At 40.2% G+C, this 17,935-nt stretch overlaps 1 protein-coding gene across 1 annotated transcript; it reads left to right on the top strand.

Moving 5' to 3' along the window:
- Positions 1-599: 599 nt before the first annotated feature.
- LOC309713320 (myosin-1B-like) lies at positions 600-15,886 on the top strand (the record flags this gene model as incomplete). Its single annotated transcript, XM_082544873.1, has 38 exons — positions 600-803; positions 977-1,120; positions 2,443-2,599; positions 2,692-2,719; positions 2,802-2,916; positions 3,001-3,093; positions 3,173-3,236; positions 3,316-3,414; positions 3,510-3,613; positions 3,694-3,832; positions 4,026-4,144; positions 5,517-5,666; positions 5,745-5,915; positions 5,985-6,291; positions 6,382-6,464; positions 6,549-6,636; positions 6,732-6,849; positions 6,921-7,044; positions 7,960-8,096; positions 8,182-8,437; positions 8,520-8,762; positions 9,012-9,188; positions 9,269-9,414; positions 9,499-9,589; positions 9,699-10,088; positions 10,643-10,769; positions 10,849-10,967; positions 11,509-11,705; positions 11,808-11,991; positions 12,096-12,261; positions 12,525-12,649; positions 12,742-13,050; positions 13,122-13,325; positions 14,471-14,596; positions 14,700-14,870; positions 14,961-15,161; positions 15,242-15,373; positions 15,621-15,886. The coding sequence occupies 38 exons, from the start codon at positions 600-602 to the stop codon at positions 15,636-15,638; spliced, it is 5,826 nt and encodes a 1,941-aa protein (XP_082400999.1). The 3' UTR covers positions 15,639-15,886.
- Positions 15,887-17,935: the final 2,049 nt, after the last annotated feature.

Below are 17,935 nucleotides of genomic sequence, written 5' to 3'. Positions count from 1 at the left end.
AATAACTTTGTGTACCACCAACTATTACTGGCTTACAAATGCATTCTTTGAGCTTAAATTGTTCAATAGCTGCTTTTAAGTCTAGACACATCCTTAATGTCAAATCCAGTTATAATCTTGGAGATCAGTGCCCAAGATAACAAACACTTGGAAAGTTTATCATCTGTGTGAGCTGTATCTCTGGCAGAGGTCACCCTCCTTTGGCATTCATTCTTTTCTTGAGCTGCAGTTGCTGCACGGCACGGATTTATAACAAAAGCTCAGCACCATCTGCATGACATCACATGCCAAGCTAATCACTTTCCTCCACCCACGTTCAATGGGGGATTTGACCTAAATATAGTTGTTTGCTGTCTATGCTAATGCATCTTATAAAAGCAGTAAGCGCCAACGCTTCGTACATTTTTCTGCTTCATTGTCTTCTGGCTGTGACGGCTACTGACTTAACCAGCAGGAGCTTTGATTCAGGTGTCTCTAGAAGGAGCCATACGCTGACTTTCTGGGGTAAGATTTGATCAGGATGATGATCAAATTCATTAATAGATGAATTCTAACATTAACCCTGGATGTTTTAGTCCCCTGGGGTGTACACTGCAGAGATGAGTTCAGACGCTGACATGGCTGTTTTTGGGGAGGCCGCTCCATATCTGAGGAGACCCGAACGAGAGAGGATTGAAGCTCAGAACAGGCCCTTTGATGCCAAAACTGCAGTGTTTGTGGTGGATCCAAAGGAGCTCTTTGTTAAAGGCACATTTCAAAGCAAAGAGGGTGGCAAGGCGACTGTTAAAACTCAGTCAGGACAGGTACATCTGCTCCATGTATCTCTATACTGGAGATTTATAGGCATCGTTGGCACATTTTATTTAGATTGTCCACTGATGAGCTTTTTAATGTACTTTACATTGTAGAAGCAATATAGAGAGCAGGCTCTAACTTCATATATTTCTTAATGAAGATGTCTTTCTTACCGTCACAGGTTGTAACAGTGAAGGAAGATGAAATCTTCCCTATGAACCCACCCAAGTTTGATAAGATTGAGGACATGGCCATGATGACACACCTTAATGAGGCGGCTGTGCTGTTTAACCTCAAAGAGCGTTACGCAGCTTGGATGATCTATGTGAGTACTGCACCAGATAATGCCTGACAAGCTGCTGCTCAACTGAAGCGTGCAGACCAACAGCAGAGGTGCAGTCAGCTGAGGGTTTATTTGGTCTGACAGTAGCTACTTTTTCTTTTCTTTTTGTCTTTTTTTTTTTAATGCTTTGAGGTTATAGAAAAAGTCTAGAGAAGTGTATATCCAAATCGATCCTCGAGTATCTTCCTGGACAAGTGAGCCTATTCTCTTTTTCAGGAAGTGTTATAAATGAAACTAAACATAAATTAATGTTAAAATGTTCTTCAAACTAATAACAAAGTCTTACAAATTCACTGAAATTTTCATGATTTGCAGGCCAAATGCAAGTTCACTGGCAGACAGACTCAAGCAAAAAGCAAACTTCATTCGGGCTGATCTCAGAGTCCAGACTTGCACCATGCAGGAACACACAACAGGACAACAACAATAAACAATGAGGGAACAAATTAGACTCTAAATTAAGAGTAACATATAACAAGAACTACAAGTTCCCAGAATGCTCAAGAATAAATAAAGAACAGTAAACAAAACTATGAACACCTGGAAAACAAAGAAATGAACTTCAAAAAGCTCAAAAACACAAAGTTAGGCCCAGGATCATGACAAAAATACAGGTGAAAACACCTGTATAAATATAGTTAGCCTCAGCGTTTAAATAATATGGCCCAGTTTTGGCCTAATTTTGTCCAATACTCATAGTTTTAAGTGATGGAATTTTACAAAATAGCAGCCAGTCCAACATCCAGGTAAAATATATGTTTAAATATAAAAATTACATTACTTAAGTCAAATCAAATTCAAATTCAAATTCAAATTCAAATTTTATTTGTCACGTACACAGTCATACACAGTACGATATGTAGTGAAATGCTTGGACAACTGCTCATGACCTAAAGTCATCTAATGAATGATGACAGATCACTGTGTGAATTAAAGCATCTCATATTCTAAAACCCACTATCCAGTGTTATTTACCAGAAAAAAGAAAACAATACATTTGAACCATAAACAGAACAACACAAAAAGAGAAAATCCAATTAAATTAAAATGTTGTTTATATACTGCTTCTGACTTTGGAGTTAAGACTTCATAGTTACCACTTACTCGCCTGTCCTTATAATCCATCACAGCCTGTGTCGTGAGAATCAGTGTCACCTGTGTCCTAAGCTGCCTGGTCAACAACATAAATATATGGTGTCCTTTGAGACTAAATTCACCAGGCTGACTAATTAAAAAGCAATAGTTATTCTGTCAGATAAAGCTAATAAGCTTATATTGACCACAGATGTTGCTTTTGGTTGTAGACCTACTCTGGCTTGTTCTGTGTCACTGTGAACCCTTACAAGTGGCTCCCAGTGTACAACCAGGAAGTGGTGGTAGCCTACAGGGGTAAGAAGCGCCAGGAGGCTCCACCACACATCTTCTCCATTTCCGACAATGCATATCAGTCGATGCTTACTGGTAAGCTTAAAAGTTATATTACCATTTTTATGTAATCCAGTGCACCTCTCTAACATGACTGTTTGCTTTTTTGTTTGTTTGTTTGTTTTTAGATAGAGAAAACCAGTCCATCCTCATCACGTAAGCTGCATTTAAAAGATTGTACAACAGCCTGTATTTGTTACTTGATTAAAGATTTCTGATTGTACTTTATGTACTGTAGTGGAGAATCCGGTGCAGGAAAGACTGTCAACACCAAGCGTGTCATCCAGTACTTTGCGACAATCGCAGGCTCCGGGGACAGGAAAAAAGATGCTGCTGCCACTGGAAAATTACAGGTAATATTTAAATATATATGGACTATTCATCAGCTGCCTTGTCTGTATTTTTAATATTTTACATTGTTCATTGTCTTACTTAAGGGGAATCTGGAGGATCAAATCATCTCTGCTAACCCTTTGTTGGAAGCCTTTGGAAATGCCAAGACTGTCAGAAATGATAACTCTTCACGCTTTGTAAGTGAAGACTTTTTTATTTATTTTAATTCCAAGTCTTCTTTTGCTCTCCATAGATAACGTTTCTTTCATTTTTCAGGGCAAATTCATCAGGATCCACTTTGGAACCACAGGAAAGCTGGCTTCTGCTGATATTGAGACTTGTGGGTATTAATAAGTAATACAATCTTGTCAGAATTTGTTGTATTCTTTATTTAAGCCAATTTTGTGTGTTTTTGGTAGATTTACTGGAAAAATCCAGAGTAACGTTTCAACTGGCCGCAGAGAGGAGTTACCATATTTTCTACCAGATAATGTCCAACAAGAGGCCTGAGCTCATAGGTGACACAAGAAACGACAGCATTGCAACAAAGTCATATACACAATGTGTGTATGGTGCAAGGCACCAAATTGAGGGCTTGTTATGTTCTTTCCAGAAACTCTCCTCATTACCATCAACCCCTATGACTACCCATTTGTCAGCCAGGGGGAGATCAGCGTGGCGAGTATTGATGACAGTGAAGAATTGATGGCCACTGATGTAAGTCAGATGAACATTTCCTGCTTTTCCATCACTGCTAACTTTGCTCTTAGATCAGCTCTACTTTCATGTGCATTCAGAGTGCTATCGACATCCTGGGCTTCACTGGAGAGGAGAAGATTGGCATCTATAAGCTGATAGGTGCCGTGATGCATTATGGGAATATGAAGTTCAAGCAGAAGCAGAGAGAGGAGCAGGCAGAGCCAGACGGCACGGAGGGTAATTGTTATTCATAATGTTCCACCTTAATGATTTTATTTATCTTGATATAAATATATATCTCTTGTGCTCATTATCGTTTGTTTTTGGTATGTGCAAATATAGATTTTAATCTTTTCAAACCTTAGAATCTCAGCCTCTTTTATCACACTCTGCCTTTATTTTTTCTTCTCTTCTCTTTTTCTTTGACAAGTGGCTGACAAAGCAGCTTACCTGATGGGTCTGAACTCTGCAGACCTGCTGAAAGCTTTGTGTTATCCAAGAGTAAAGGTTGGCAATGAGTATGTGACCAAAGGGCAGACTGTTCAGCAGGTAACTTGCAAATTTTAGTGTTAACGGACACATAGAAAAGTTCATATCAGGTGCACAAGTGGAAATTCATCCTATAATAATAATAATAATAATAATAATAATAATAATAATAATAATAATAATAATAATAATAATAATAATAATACATTTTATTTATAGGCACCTTTAAAGACCTTCAAGGTCACCTTACATTAGTATAAAAAATAAAAAACAAGTATAAAAACTCAACAAGGTAAAAATAGACTAAGACGGAATCATGATGAAGTGTGTGCAATTGTGAATAGAAGGGTTTTAAGGTGCAATGATAAAAGTGGAGAGAGAGTTTGTAGTCCGGAGATCTGGTGGCTGAACAGCTAAAGGCTCTGAGTCGTATGGAAGTCAGACGAGCAGGTGGAACAAACAAAAGGGAAGCTGAAGAAGAGCGGCGTGTACGAGGGACTGAGGGCATATGGAGAAGATCAAATAAATATGGGGGAGCGTGGTTATGAAGCGGTTTGACGTTAAGAAGCAGGATCTTGAAATTGACACGGAGGTGAACTTGAAGCTAATGGAGCTGTTTAAGAACAGGTGTTATATGTTCAGTCTCATCCTCTTATCTGCTTTATCTTCAGTGTTTGCCTTGGTACAGGTTTTTGAAAAACTATTGGCACTAACTTAATCAGCGTTGTGAGGTTCATATTGTGTATTGATCATTTTTATTGTTAAATGACAGGAAAGCCTTGTCAAACGCTTAATGTCTTTGAATCCATCAGTTGTGTTGATGCTAGAATATAGCTTAGCTCAGTACATTGAGTGGGCAACCACATGCCATATGACTGAGAGTGCCTGGCCTGGGTTCGAGTCCACCCCTTGGCCCTTAGCCACATGTCTTTCCCGTTCTCTCTGCCCCCGCTTTCCTGTCATTTCTTCACTGTGTCTATCAAATAAAGCTGAAAAAAGGCCAAAAAAAAGAATATAGCAAGAAACTCTAACCTTACAGTCCTGAGAACTCTGACATCTAATCCTGTACTTTGGGGGGAAAATAACATCTTGGAAAAATGTGGGTTAATTGTTTTTGATGTGTGCTAGAATTACTTTTTTCTGGTTCCCTGATTGTTATGACCTGGTAGATCATTCTGAAATGACAACTGTATGTATTTGGAGAGCTCAGGGTTGGAGTTTGTGTTAATCAAAGAGGACGGCAGGCACGTGTCGTCTGGACTAAAAATGGCATGTGAAATAAGTTAAACATCTAGCAAACATAGTTTTATCAAATTAACAGTAATCTTGCTCTGTGTATAGATATTGTCTTGAAGTGTGTTGCACACAACAACCTTACAACATGATGATATTAAAGTTGCTGTTGAAATCTACAAAATGTCATTATGTACAGGTCTACAATTCTATTGGCGCTTTGGCCAAATCAGTGTATGAGAAGATGTTTCTCTGGATGGTCCTCCGCATTAATCAGATGCTTGACACGAAGCAACCTCGGCAGTTCTTTATTGGAGTCCTGGACATTGCTGGATTTGAAATCTTTGATGTAAGTTTTCTTTCTACGGTCCATCTGATTATTTGTAGAAAAATAAATAAGCTCTACAGTAAATTCCATGTTTTGCAGTATAACAGTCTGGAACAGTTGTGCATCAATTTCACCAACGAGAAACTGCAACAGTTTTTCAACCATCACATGTTTGTGCTGGAGCAAGAGGAGTATAAAAAGGAAGGCATCGAGTGGGAGTTCATTGACTTTGGGATGGACCTGGCTGCCTGTATCGAGCTCATTGAGAAGGTTTGTTTATTCAGATGCAATATGACCCTGTGATCCCAGCAGGATTTTCTGACTCACTATCTTCAACAGCCAATGGGCATCTTTTCCATCCTTGAAGAGGAGTGTATGTTCCCTAAGGCTTCAGACACGACCTTTAAAAACAAGTTGTATGACCAGCATCTAGGAAAATCAAGCAACTTTCAGAAGCCCAAGTCTGTCAAAGGCAAGGCTGAAGCTCATTTCTCTTTGGTGCACTATGCCGGGACTGTGGATTACAGCATCACAGGCTGGTTAGACAAAAACAAGGACCCGCTGAATGAGACTGTCGTCCAACTCTACCAGAAAGCCAGCCTGAAACTACTGGCTTTCCTCTATTCTAACTATGCTTCTTCTGAGGGTAGGAGTATGAAATACCTAATATTTTATTCTCTATTAAAATGGCCTGTTTTTAATATTCTAAATAAATAAAACAATGATTATTTTGAAGAAAACACAGGTGGAAGTGGTGGTGTTAAGAAAGCAGCAAAGAAGAAGGGCGCATCGTTCCAGACTGTGTCAGCCCTCTTTAGGGTAACTTTCTGAAAATCTGATCAACAATAGTCTGAAAAAATATTCTGATTGAAAAAATAAATCATCACTGATCATTTCTAACAGGAGAATCTGGGAAAGCTAATGACAAACCTGAGGAGCACCCATCCTCACTTTGTTAGGTGCCTGATCCCAAATGAAACTAAAATTCCAGGTATTCCTCGTGACATTTCAGACTATTTTACTTGTACTGTATGTATGGCAGCCTGAATACAGCCTAAAGACAGTGTGGCTCTACCTGACTTGTAGGGATTATGGAACACCATCTGGTCATCCATCAGCTGAGATGTAATGGTGTGTTAGAAGGAATCAGGATCTGCAGGAAGGGCTTTCCCAGTCGGATCCTGTATGGGGATTTCAAGCAAAGGTAATCAACAAAAGTCTGTTTTTCTGAGAATACTTTAAAAATTGTGTGTAATAAGAGATTTCTTTGTTTAGGTACAAAGTACTGAATGCCAGTGTGATTCCTGAAGGACAATTCATTGACAACAAGAAAGCTTCCGAGAAGCTCTTGGGCTCTATCGATGTAGATCACACACAGTATAAGTTCGGACATACCAAGGTAATTCATTTTGAGTGTAAGTGAAGGCTTCGCCATATTCGAAATGACATATGGTAGGGTTACCATATTTTGATTTCCAAAAAAGAGGACACTTGGCCCAGTCATGAAGAACTTTTAACATATTTAAACAATGCCTTCTCTGTGCAGTTAATAAATGGTGAAATAAAAAATGTCATATAGGCTTTTACAAGTCAACAAGTGCAAAAAAATTACTTAAAAACCTCTGGAATTAAATAATGGTACAGAAATAAGGCCTCATCTGTATAAGAAAAATTACGGGACGGTGCGAGGGAAATTTCTTTTGCAGTTCGTCTGAAAAGCTGCACTTGTGCTTTGGCATCTTTTAAACATCATCGGGCATGCTGTGTCCCATCTGTAAGGCAGAACAGCTATTCACAAAGCAGCAGCTCGGGGATGACGTCACACATATGGGTCCTCTGTGGGCCCATAGAAAAACCCGGACATTTTCATCAATCTCGAAAATCCCCCCGGACAGAACGTGGAAAGTGGACCTGTCCGGGGAAAAGAGGACGGTTGGTCACCCTAACATACGGTGAAACTGAAACTTACTGTTGGAAGGCGGACAGTATTTATCCCACATTGAACATAAGAGTAGGGGGATTGTCCACTTAGTTCAATTGTTGGTACCTAGCTAGCCCAGCTACTCCCATCTCATGTTCGTATACCACTAAGCAGATCATTGTTTTGATAGTACCAAACTTTTCCCCACAGTCAAACAAACTCCAACATCATCGTCTTCAACTGTAGTCAGCAACAGTAATCCAAGTACTAGTGAAGAACTGTTATGTTGTTTGTTGTAACCAATCATTTTTAGTATCATTGAGAACAGTGGGTCTGAACATAGTGTTGTAGTTTTTAAGAGATATACAGACAAATGTTTCTTTTCTTTTGTAGGTGTTCTTCAAAGCAGGACTTTTGGGTCTGCTGGAAGAGATGAGGGATGAAAAACTTGCCTCTCTTATCACAATTACTCAGGCTTTGTGCCGTGGCTTTCTCAGAAGGAAGGAGTTTCAGAAAATGATGGAGAGAAGGTAATTAAAATGAGTCCAGAGTAAACTCAAGGTCAATGTTCAGCACACTAAATACAGTAGAACTTTTTGTTCCACCTCTTTCCAGAGAGTCTATTTATATCGTTCAGTACAATATTCGCTCCTTCATGAATGTGAAACACTGGCCATGGATGAAGCTCTACTTTAAGATCAAGCCACTCTTGAGGAGTGCTGAGACGGAGAAGGAGATGGCCATGATGAAAGTTGAATTTGCCAAGTGTAAGGAGGATTTAGCCAAAGCTGAGGCTAAGAAGAAGGAGCTGGAAGCCAAAATGGTTTCTCTACTTCAGGAAAAGAACGACTTGTGTCTGCAGATTCAAGCTGTGAGGAGAGAAACTATGAATTTTGCAATACACAAGTAGAGTGCAGTCTGCATAAATGCTAAATGTGATTTTTGTTAAATAGGAAAGTGAGAGCTTGGCAGATGCTGTGGAGCGATGCGAGGGACTGATAAAGAACAAGATCTTGCTCGAGGCTAAAACCAAAGAACTGAGTGAGAGACTGGAGGATGAGGAGGAGCTGAACGCTGAACTGACTGCCAAGAAGAGGAAGCTAGAAGATGAATGCTCTGAGCTGAAGAAGGATATTGATGATTTGGAGCTCACCTTGGCTAAAGTGGAGAAAGAAAAGCATGCCACTGAAAACAAGGTGTGTTTTTGGTGGTCACCTAACCCTAAAAGAAGGCAAAATTGACTCATTTTGAAAAAACATAAATAGTTTATCATGTGTTTGTCAGTTTCGTTTGTTTTCCGATTGCCACAATTAGAAGAACAATAAAAAAAAATATAGATATATATATTATGCAATCTGATTGATTAGAGTTGCAGTTACGGTTAGGGTCATCACTGATGACAACTTCGACCTCAGAAGGTTAAGATACGTGTTTTACACATTCAGGTGAAGAATCTGACAGAAGAAATGTCGTGTCTTGATGACACTATTGCTAAGTTATCCAAGGAGAAGCTGGCCCTCCAAGAGGTCCACCAGCAGACACTAGATGATCTGCAAGCAGAAGAAGACAAAGTCAACTCTCTAACCAAAGCTAAGATCAAGCTGGAGCAACAAGTTGATGATGTAAGTCTATATAGCCAGTAGTTGTTTTTAAAAAATTCAAATCACACATCATGTATAATGTGTATATCCCCATGTATTAGCTTGAGGGCTCTCTAGAACAAGAAAAGAAAGTTCGAATGGATGTGGAGAGGGCTAAAAGAAAGCTTGAAGGAGATCTGAAACTTGCTCAGGAATCCATAATGGATTTGGAAAATGGCAATCAACAGCTGAAGGAGCATCTCAAAAAGTATGGATGGGCACATCTTTGTTTAGGTATAATTTTAAGCTTCTAATGTTTGCTTATAGAAATAGATATGATTTTGTGCAACAGGAAAGACTTCGAATTAAGCCAGTTTGTATCAAAAATTGAGGATGAGCAAAGTGCAGCTGTACAATGTCAGAAGAGGATCAAGGAGCTTCAGGTACCAACAGCAGAAATCTATTGAATTCTTTTTTTCTTTTCTTTTTTCAAATATCTTGAAATCTTGAAGTCAGTGAATGTTAATGGGTTTTTTTTGTTGCTTTAACAAGGCATGCAATGAAGAGCTAGTGGAAGAGCTTGAAGTTGAGCGTGTTGCTAGGGCCAAGGTGGAAAAGCAAAGGTCTGATCTTTCCAGAGAGCTTGAGGAGATCAGTGAGAGGCTGGAGGAGGCTGGAGGAGCCACGGCCGCTCAAGTAGAACTGAACAAGAAGCGAGAGGCTGAGTTTCAGAAATTAAGACGAGACCTCGAAGAATCGACCCTACACCACGAGGCCATCGCTGCAGCTTTAAGAAAGAAGCACGCTGACAGTGTGGCTGAGCTGGGAGAGCAGATTGACAATCTGCAGAGAGTCAAGCAGAAGCTAGAAAAGGAGAAGAGTGAGTACAAGATGGAGACTGATGATCTGTCTAGCAACATGGAGATCATGGTCAAAGCAAAGGTAAGCTAAGTTAAGACATTCATACTGAATGTCAAATATAATAATACAAAATCACCATTACCTACATGATGCAGGTTCCATGTGTTTTCTGCAACTAATCTCAGCAGATCATTTAACCTTCTGAGATCTAAGTGGCCATAACCCTAACACAGTTAGGATTATCATCTAATTAGTGTATAACTTGGACCTCAGAGGGCAGAGTTGTGTGCATTCAAATTAGAAGGACCTTTACACTTACACTACAGAGACAATCTGACTTGATCATCTGGACGTAACAGTCATTTGACATTTAATTGCTCTTTACCTCTGCTCATTTTTACCCACAGCTTGACTCCTAACCAACTGTTCCCTCACTGTTTAAAGTTCCCAAATTGATATCATGTTTTGCTGTATCATTATATATACAAAGATACCAATTTTGGTAAAAAGTTTGGCCTCTGAAAGTAAAGTGGGAATAGTGCATTCAAAATAATGTAATCAGCAATTAGTGGATTGTGTCTTGCATATAATCAGTATGTTAGAAATACAAATAAAACTGTTATCCATATTATCAGATTAATTATGAAAAGCTGTGCCGCTCTCTGGAAGACCAACTGAGTGAATACAAAACAAAACATGATGAGAACACACATCTGATCACTGAAGTAAATGCTCAAAAGGCAAGACTTCAGAATGAAAATGGTAAGCAGCTGATTAAAAGGTTTTTGGAGTGAAAGTGCTCTTGTTTTTTATGCCTTATTTTCTGAACCCTCTCAAACAGGTGAGCTCTCTCGTCTGCTTGAGGAGAAAGACGCAATACTCTCTCAGATGTTGAGGTCCAAGCTTGCCTTTACCCAGCAAGTCGAGGAACTGAAGAGACAGGTTGAGGAAGAAATAAAGGTTTGTTTCCACCGTGCCAAACAGTACCTGTTAAGTTAGTGCTAAGTTATGCTATATCTTAGCATAGCTTAGATTAGCTTAACTTAACTTAATTCAGAAGGTTAAAAGTGCATTCATCATCTTGGTCCCCTAAGTTGACTCAGTTCGATTTTTTTTAACAGTTGTGGAGAACTGGTTGCTACACTGGTTTTAAAGGAAAAGTCAGACGTTTTGTAGAATAGGTTTGTTTACTAGTGGATAATTAGCACAAGATCAGAAACCAGTCTGTCTGTGTCCAAAGTTAAAAAGCTAAATGTAACTAGGCTAAAGCTAAAAACAGGAAAAGGAGCAATGCAATCGTTCGGCTTCTAGTCCTTATATTATAAAACTAACTTTAAAAGCTTTAGTTTGTTGCACAAATGTTTCCAACTAACATGCTAATAAATGTACTTTATATTTAAAAAAAAAAAACATTGAACTTGCCAATGCTTACAGTGACAGGATTATTTGACCCTTTATGTGTAGTTTTGTAAATAAAAATCCAAATCTGCCTCCATGTCAGGCAAAGAATGCCCTGTCCCATGCTCTTCAATCTGCCCGCCATGACTGTGATTTGCTGAGGGAGCAGTATGAGGAGGAACAAGAGGCCAAGGCTGAGCTCCAGAGAGCAATGTCCAAGGCCAACAGTGAAGTGGCTCAGTGGAGAACCAAGTATGAGACTGATGCCATCCAGCGCAATGATGAATTGGAAGAGGCAAAGTGAGACTTTTTCTCAAACACATACCGTACATATGTAGATTTAAAAAAAAAAAATTATAGAGTAAGAAAATTGCCATTATTATGGATTCCCAACTTTCTCAGGAAAAAGCTTGCACAGCGTTTGCAGGAGGCTGAGGAGGCAATTGAGGCTGTGAATGCCAAGTGTTTCTCTTTGGAGAAGACAAAGCAAAGGCTGCAGGGAGAAGTGGAGGACCTCATGGCTGACTTGGAAAGAGCAAACACTCAAGCAGCTGGTCTGGATAAAAAGCAGAGGAGCTTTGATAAGGTAACTGAAGCATCTTGTAACCCACTGCTGCTAAGAGTCAAAGCATTTCATAAAGGCCTTTACAGATTCTGCCTTAGACAAACTACTTTTTGTGTTTTCTATAGATTCTTTCTGAGTGGAAGCAGAAATATGAGGAAACTCAGGCTGAACTGGATGGTGTACAGAGAGAGTCTCGCTCCCTCAGCACTGAACTCTTCAAAACAAAGAATTCTTATGAGGAAGCGTTGGAGCAGCTCGAAGTCCTCAAACGAGAGAACAAAAACCTGCAACGTATGTGGATGATTTCTTATAGATGGTTCATCACATTTATTTAACTATGCAATCATCCATGCATCCATCTGTGTATCTGTCCATCCAACCATCCATCGATTGCTCACAGTAGCTGTGATCGCCTGCTGTTTAAACATCATGTTTGCAGGAGGCAGCCAATCAGAAGATAGTAGATTTACCATGATAGCTCCCTTTTTAGAAAATAACTGATTATTTTTCATGTGATCAGTAACTGAGCGTTACATGTTGTTTTACATTTATAGAAGAAATTTCTGATCTGACTGAACAGCTCGGAGAGAATGGCAAAGCCATTCATGAGCTGGAGAAGACTAAGAGGCAAAGTGAAACTGAGAAGACAGAGATTCAGACTGCTTTGGAGGAAGCTGAGGTGACCTAATCTGATTTTTTTTAAACATAATTCACACAAACCTTATTATTCTTTTTTCCCTTCTGTGTAACCGTTCAGTCTTTTTACTCTAGGCTTCTCTGGAGCATGAGGAATCCAAAATTTTGCGCATTCAGTTGGAGCTCACTCAGGTCAAAGGGGACATCGATCGCCGGCTGGCAGAGAAGGATGAGGAGATTGAGCAGATGAAACGCAACCACCAGCGTGTTTTGGAGACAATGCAGTCAGCTCTAGATGCTGAGATGCGGAGCAAGAATGATACCATTCGAATTAGGAAAAAGATGGAGACTGACCTCAATGAGATGGAGATACAGCTTAGCCATGCCAATCGACAGGCTGCTGAAGCCCAGAAGCAGCTGAGGAACATACAAAGCCACCTCAAAGTAGAATATGAAACGCCACTTTAAGTACATCGGTTATGAATGTCTAATCATGGGTAAATTTCTCTCTGTAGGAACAAACCATTCACCTGGATGAGGCTCTGCGGACCCAGGAGGACCTGAAGGAGCAGGTGGCCATGGTGGAGCGCAAGAGCAGCCTGCTACAGGCAGAAGTGGAGGAGCTGCAGGCTGCTCTGGAACAGTCAGAAAGAAGCCGGAAATTGGCTGAAGGGGAAGTAGCTGATGCCTGTGAGCGAGTCGGGCTGTTACACTCTCAGGTAACTCGTAATAGTGAAAAAGCTCTTCGTATATATCCAAGTTATAAGAAATATTTCTCCATATCAGCAAATAATAGTGTCAAGCAATGTTCCCTCTAATTTTTCATGTGTCTGAGCGAACACACAAACTCTCTGAGCGATCCCTTGGACCACTGTGAGCGACAGCAGACGTGTGCACTGTGGTCACGCCAGCATCGAATGCATCCAAGTTACATGGTTTATTAAAATAATCAAATTACAGCATTTATGTTAGACTACTTTTAATTAACTGCTTTAGCCCACTTACAATGAAAATTAAAAAAAAATCCTGTTCATGACCTGTGCAGTATGTTAACACTATTGGAAGTAAAAATAACTTGAACTCCAATTTTGAAAACACAACTTTCTTTTCTTTTTCTGACTTGTATCATGAGTCTGAGTCTGTGGTCTGGGAGAGAGTCTGTAACTCTCTGTCTGCAAAGTACAGTATATAATGACCAATGTTGGGCAATTAATTATATAGTTACTTCTTTAAAAACGTTACTGAGTTTTGCAAACAAAGTTTTTTGCTGCTGTTTACCTAAAAATGCAGCCAGAGAGCGTGCCAGCAGTGCGCAATTGCGCACACGCGCAGCTTAGAGGGAACAATGATGTCAAGTTGCGTGCTGTGTGGCAGGCAGGACTCAGAAACAGATGGTTAAACACAAAGGTGCCAGGAAAACTCAGATGCTAAAGTACAGAGAACCGAACATAATAACTGGAAACAGAGAACTAAGAGGCTAGAGACTATGAGACGGTAAGAGTGTGTACGTTAGCGACGCGACAGCAAGGAGTGAATGACAAAGGACTAAAATACACAGTGGAGTAATCAGGGAACAGGAGACAGGAGGAAAACACAGCTAGGACAAATCAAGCATGAGGAGACAAGGGAGGGAAAACTAGACACGCTAACAAAGCACACACGTCTATCAAAGTAAAACAGAAAATGTGAAACATACAACAGACACAGTCAAACCAAAATACAATAAATACAAAATATCTGCAGGTGGGTAATGGGGCTGCTGATATAAAATTAAATATGTTGTTGGACTTGTGAGAGTTCACGCATGAATTGTTAGCACAAGTTCGCTTTTATTGACAGCTGGTTTGTTGTCATTTGGCTGCAGAACACCAGTCTGCTCAACTCTAAGAGAAAGCTGGATGCAGATGTCAGCCAGCTGCAGGGGGAGGTGGAGGATGCCATCCAAGAGGCTCGTAATGCAGAGGAAAAAGCCAAAAAGGCCATCACCGATGTAAATGTCTTTATCCTTAATTTTATTCAGCAATCATTCATTTTCCATTTTTCAATGACAAGGTAGACTTTGAACATCAACCTAACCTCCTGTGCAAATGTAGGCAGCAATGATGGCGGAGGAACTGAAGAAAGAACAGGACACAAGCAGTCACCTGGAGAGGATGAAGAAGAACCTGGAGGTATCTGTGAAGGATCTGCAACACCGCCTGGACGAAGCAGAGAACCTGGCTCTGAAGGGGGGCAAGAAGCAGCTTCAGAAACTGGAAGCACGGGTATCATAGCCTTTCATAAACAGTACCTGAGAAGCATCACTTAGAACGATGACCACAGTTGATGCTAAATTTGTTGAGTGCTGACTTTAGGTGCGTGAGCTGGAGGGGGAAGTGGAACTTGAACAGAAAAGAGCCGCTGATGCCATAAAAGGAGTCCGGAAATACGAGAGGAGAGTCAAGGAGCTCACTTACCAGACTGAGGAGGACAAGAAGACTGTTTTGAGACTACAGGACCTCGTAGACAAGCTGCAGCTCAAAGTCAAGGCCTACAAACGACAAAATGAAGAAGCGGTAAGATCTTCCCGTGAAGTGAGAAATTTGATATTCTCATCATTATTATTCGGTAGCTAAATTTCAGACTTTTCCTACAGGAGGAGCAGGCCAACGTTCATCTTGCTAAGCTGAGGAAGGTGCAACATGAGCTGGAGGAGGCGCAGGAGCGTGCAGACATCGCTGAATCCCAGGTTAACAAGATGAGAGCTAAAAGCAGAGAGTTTGGAAAGGTAAAGTTAGAAACCTGAATATTTTGTTTTCTCCTGCAGTCATTCACATTTACATTATCAAGCTGTGTTTAACCACCAGTTAAAAAAGCATACTTGTTGCCTATGTGTGGCCTAACATGGATGGAAACGCTGGGAATGGGCATCAGTGGCTACGGAGACTGCAGCAGGAAATTAAAAAAGAATAATAAGAGTGGATTATTTTATATTTTTACATATTTTATTTTATTTCCTTTTCTTCTTGTCTCAGGCTGCAGAATCCGAGTAAAACATCCAGCGATGGCAGAACTTATTAGCATAAATGGAAATGAACAAACATTTGTTGTTTTGCTGTGAAACTGTAGCAGAATAAAGTGATTTAAAGCATAACGTTGTTTAATGTTGTTAGTTTTTTCTCTGCATTCAGTATCAGCCATCACAATCAAGTGCAATGTTCCACGAGCCCACGCAACAATCTCAATATTTCATATTATATCTTAATATTAGCAGAAATGAGTGGAGACCTTTCCTTGATGTGTTCATGAGCTTGTCTAACTTCTTTTTGTGGTGCTAATTAGCCAGCTAGCGACAGCACTCTAACAGATAATCAGTTTCACAGGAGTGAGAGGTTTATATATAAACTGCTATGTATGTGGGCAGTTAGCATCTAATTAGAGCAACTGTTTGCAGAGATTAGGGCCTGGTGACATTTACATTCTGTGTTAAAATAGCCATCTTCTTCACTGTCACTCATCTACATCTACTTAATCCTCAGAAGGCTCTAGAGGATTACCACAAGATGGACTATTAGGGTGTGCCACTCAATTCTCCACAACACATGGATCGTGTTTTTATTCATTGTCAGTGCTTTAAAGTCCTCATCATTGCAGGTATTGAGTTTGTCTGGGGGAAAGACTGAAAGCCAAAGTCTGACATGTTATATATCAGAAAGACTGAATGGAGTCAGAATAAGACTCTTTCCCTTCGTTTGGTTACGTTTTTTATTGGTTTTCCAGCACTTGATGAATTCCAAGAAGCTTTTGTCCTGTCTCATTCGTAATGTCATTTGAACTTTGTTTACCTCATGAACTAAGAAAGACGTTTGGCTATTTTTTTTTTTTTTTGCTTAAAACTTCAAGGTCAACAGCTAGATGATAACTGCCTACTGTTTGTTTGCTGCTGAGTAATAATAGTCTGCATTTGGAGATTGCTGCTATGAATAATAACGCCTCTTGGCCATCGCTCTCTGAGACTGGTTCTTCCTGTTGAAAGGGAGTTTTTGCTTCCCACTGTCGCCACAGTGCTTTCTCGTAGGTTAACTGATTGTTGGGGGTTTCTCTGTTTTCTCTGTATTACTATAGGATCTTTACCTTCCAATATAAAGTGCCTTTTGGCAACTATTGTTCTGACTTGGCACTACAGAAATAAAACTGAACTGAATTAGAATATGAGTTGTACATGTAGCACTGGGGAGTTTCATGTGAATATGATTGTATAATGTTTCTTTCAAAATGTACCTGTCGCTTCAGTTTATTTCTAAAAAAAAAACCCAATGGCTTTGTCAAAACGTGTTGGTTTAATCACACAAACACACTGTATGTTAATAAACGTGAATAATCTGAGAGCAGCTGCTGTGATTCATTTCTCTTCAAACATCTTTTTCCAGAAGTGTCTGCAGGCTGATCTCCAGTTTTGTTCCCTCTTTGTCCTTTTTTTTTTATCTGTAGAAGAAACAGGCACCCAAATATTAGAAAAAGAACATGAGTTGAGTGTATGAGGTGAAGTTTTGATTGATATATATATATATATATATATATATATATATATATATATATATATATATATATATATATATATATATATATATATATATATACATATTGCAGACATAGAGGACAGTTACAAGTACTTGGGGATCCCGCAGGCGAATGGGAACCATGAAGAGACCGCTAGAAAGGCTGCAACCACCAAGTACCTGCAGAGGGTCAAGCAAGTCCTGAGGAGTCAGCTGAATGGTAAGAACAAGATCCGGGCCATCAACACGTACGCCCTGCCCGTGATCAGGTACCCTGCTGGGGTAATAGGCTGGCCAAAGGAGGAGATAGAAGCCACTGACATAAAGACAAGAAAGCTCCTTACCATGCATGGAGGGTTTCACCCCAAGTCCAGCACCCTGAGGCTGTACGCTAAGCGGAAGGAAGGGGGCCGGGGACTGGTGAGTGTCAGCACCACAGTCCAGGATGAGACAACAAACATCCAAGAATACATTGGGAAGATGGCCCCAACTGACCGAGTGCTCAGTGAATACCTCAGGCAGCAGAAACCCAAGAAAGAGGAGGGAGATGAGGAACCATCATGGAAGGACAGGCCCCTGCACGGTATGTACCACCGGCAGATAGAGGAGGTGGCTGATATCCAGAAATCCTACCAGTGGCTGGACAAAGCTGGACTGAAAGACAGCACAGAGGCACTAATCATGGCAGCACAAGAACAAGCTCTGAGCACAAGATCCATAGAGGCTGGGGTCTATCACACCAGGCAAGACCCCAGGTGCAGGCTGTGTAAAGATGCCCCAGAGACAATCCA

The sequence above is a fragment of the Aulonocara stuartgranti genome, assembly GCF_965226115.1.
Source record: "Aulonocara stuartgranti genome assembly, chromosome: 8".
In the NCBI taxonomy this organism is placed as follows: Eukaryota; Metazoa; Chordata; class Actinopteri; order Cichliformes; family Cichlidae; genus Aulonocara; species Aulonocara stuartgranti.
Note: the sequence above shows the minus strand (reverse complement) of the source record. Positions and strands in the feature narration are given on the sequence as shown.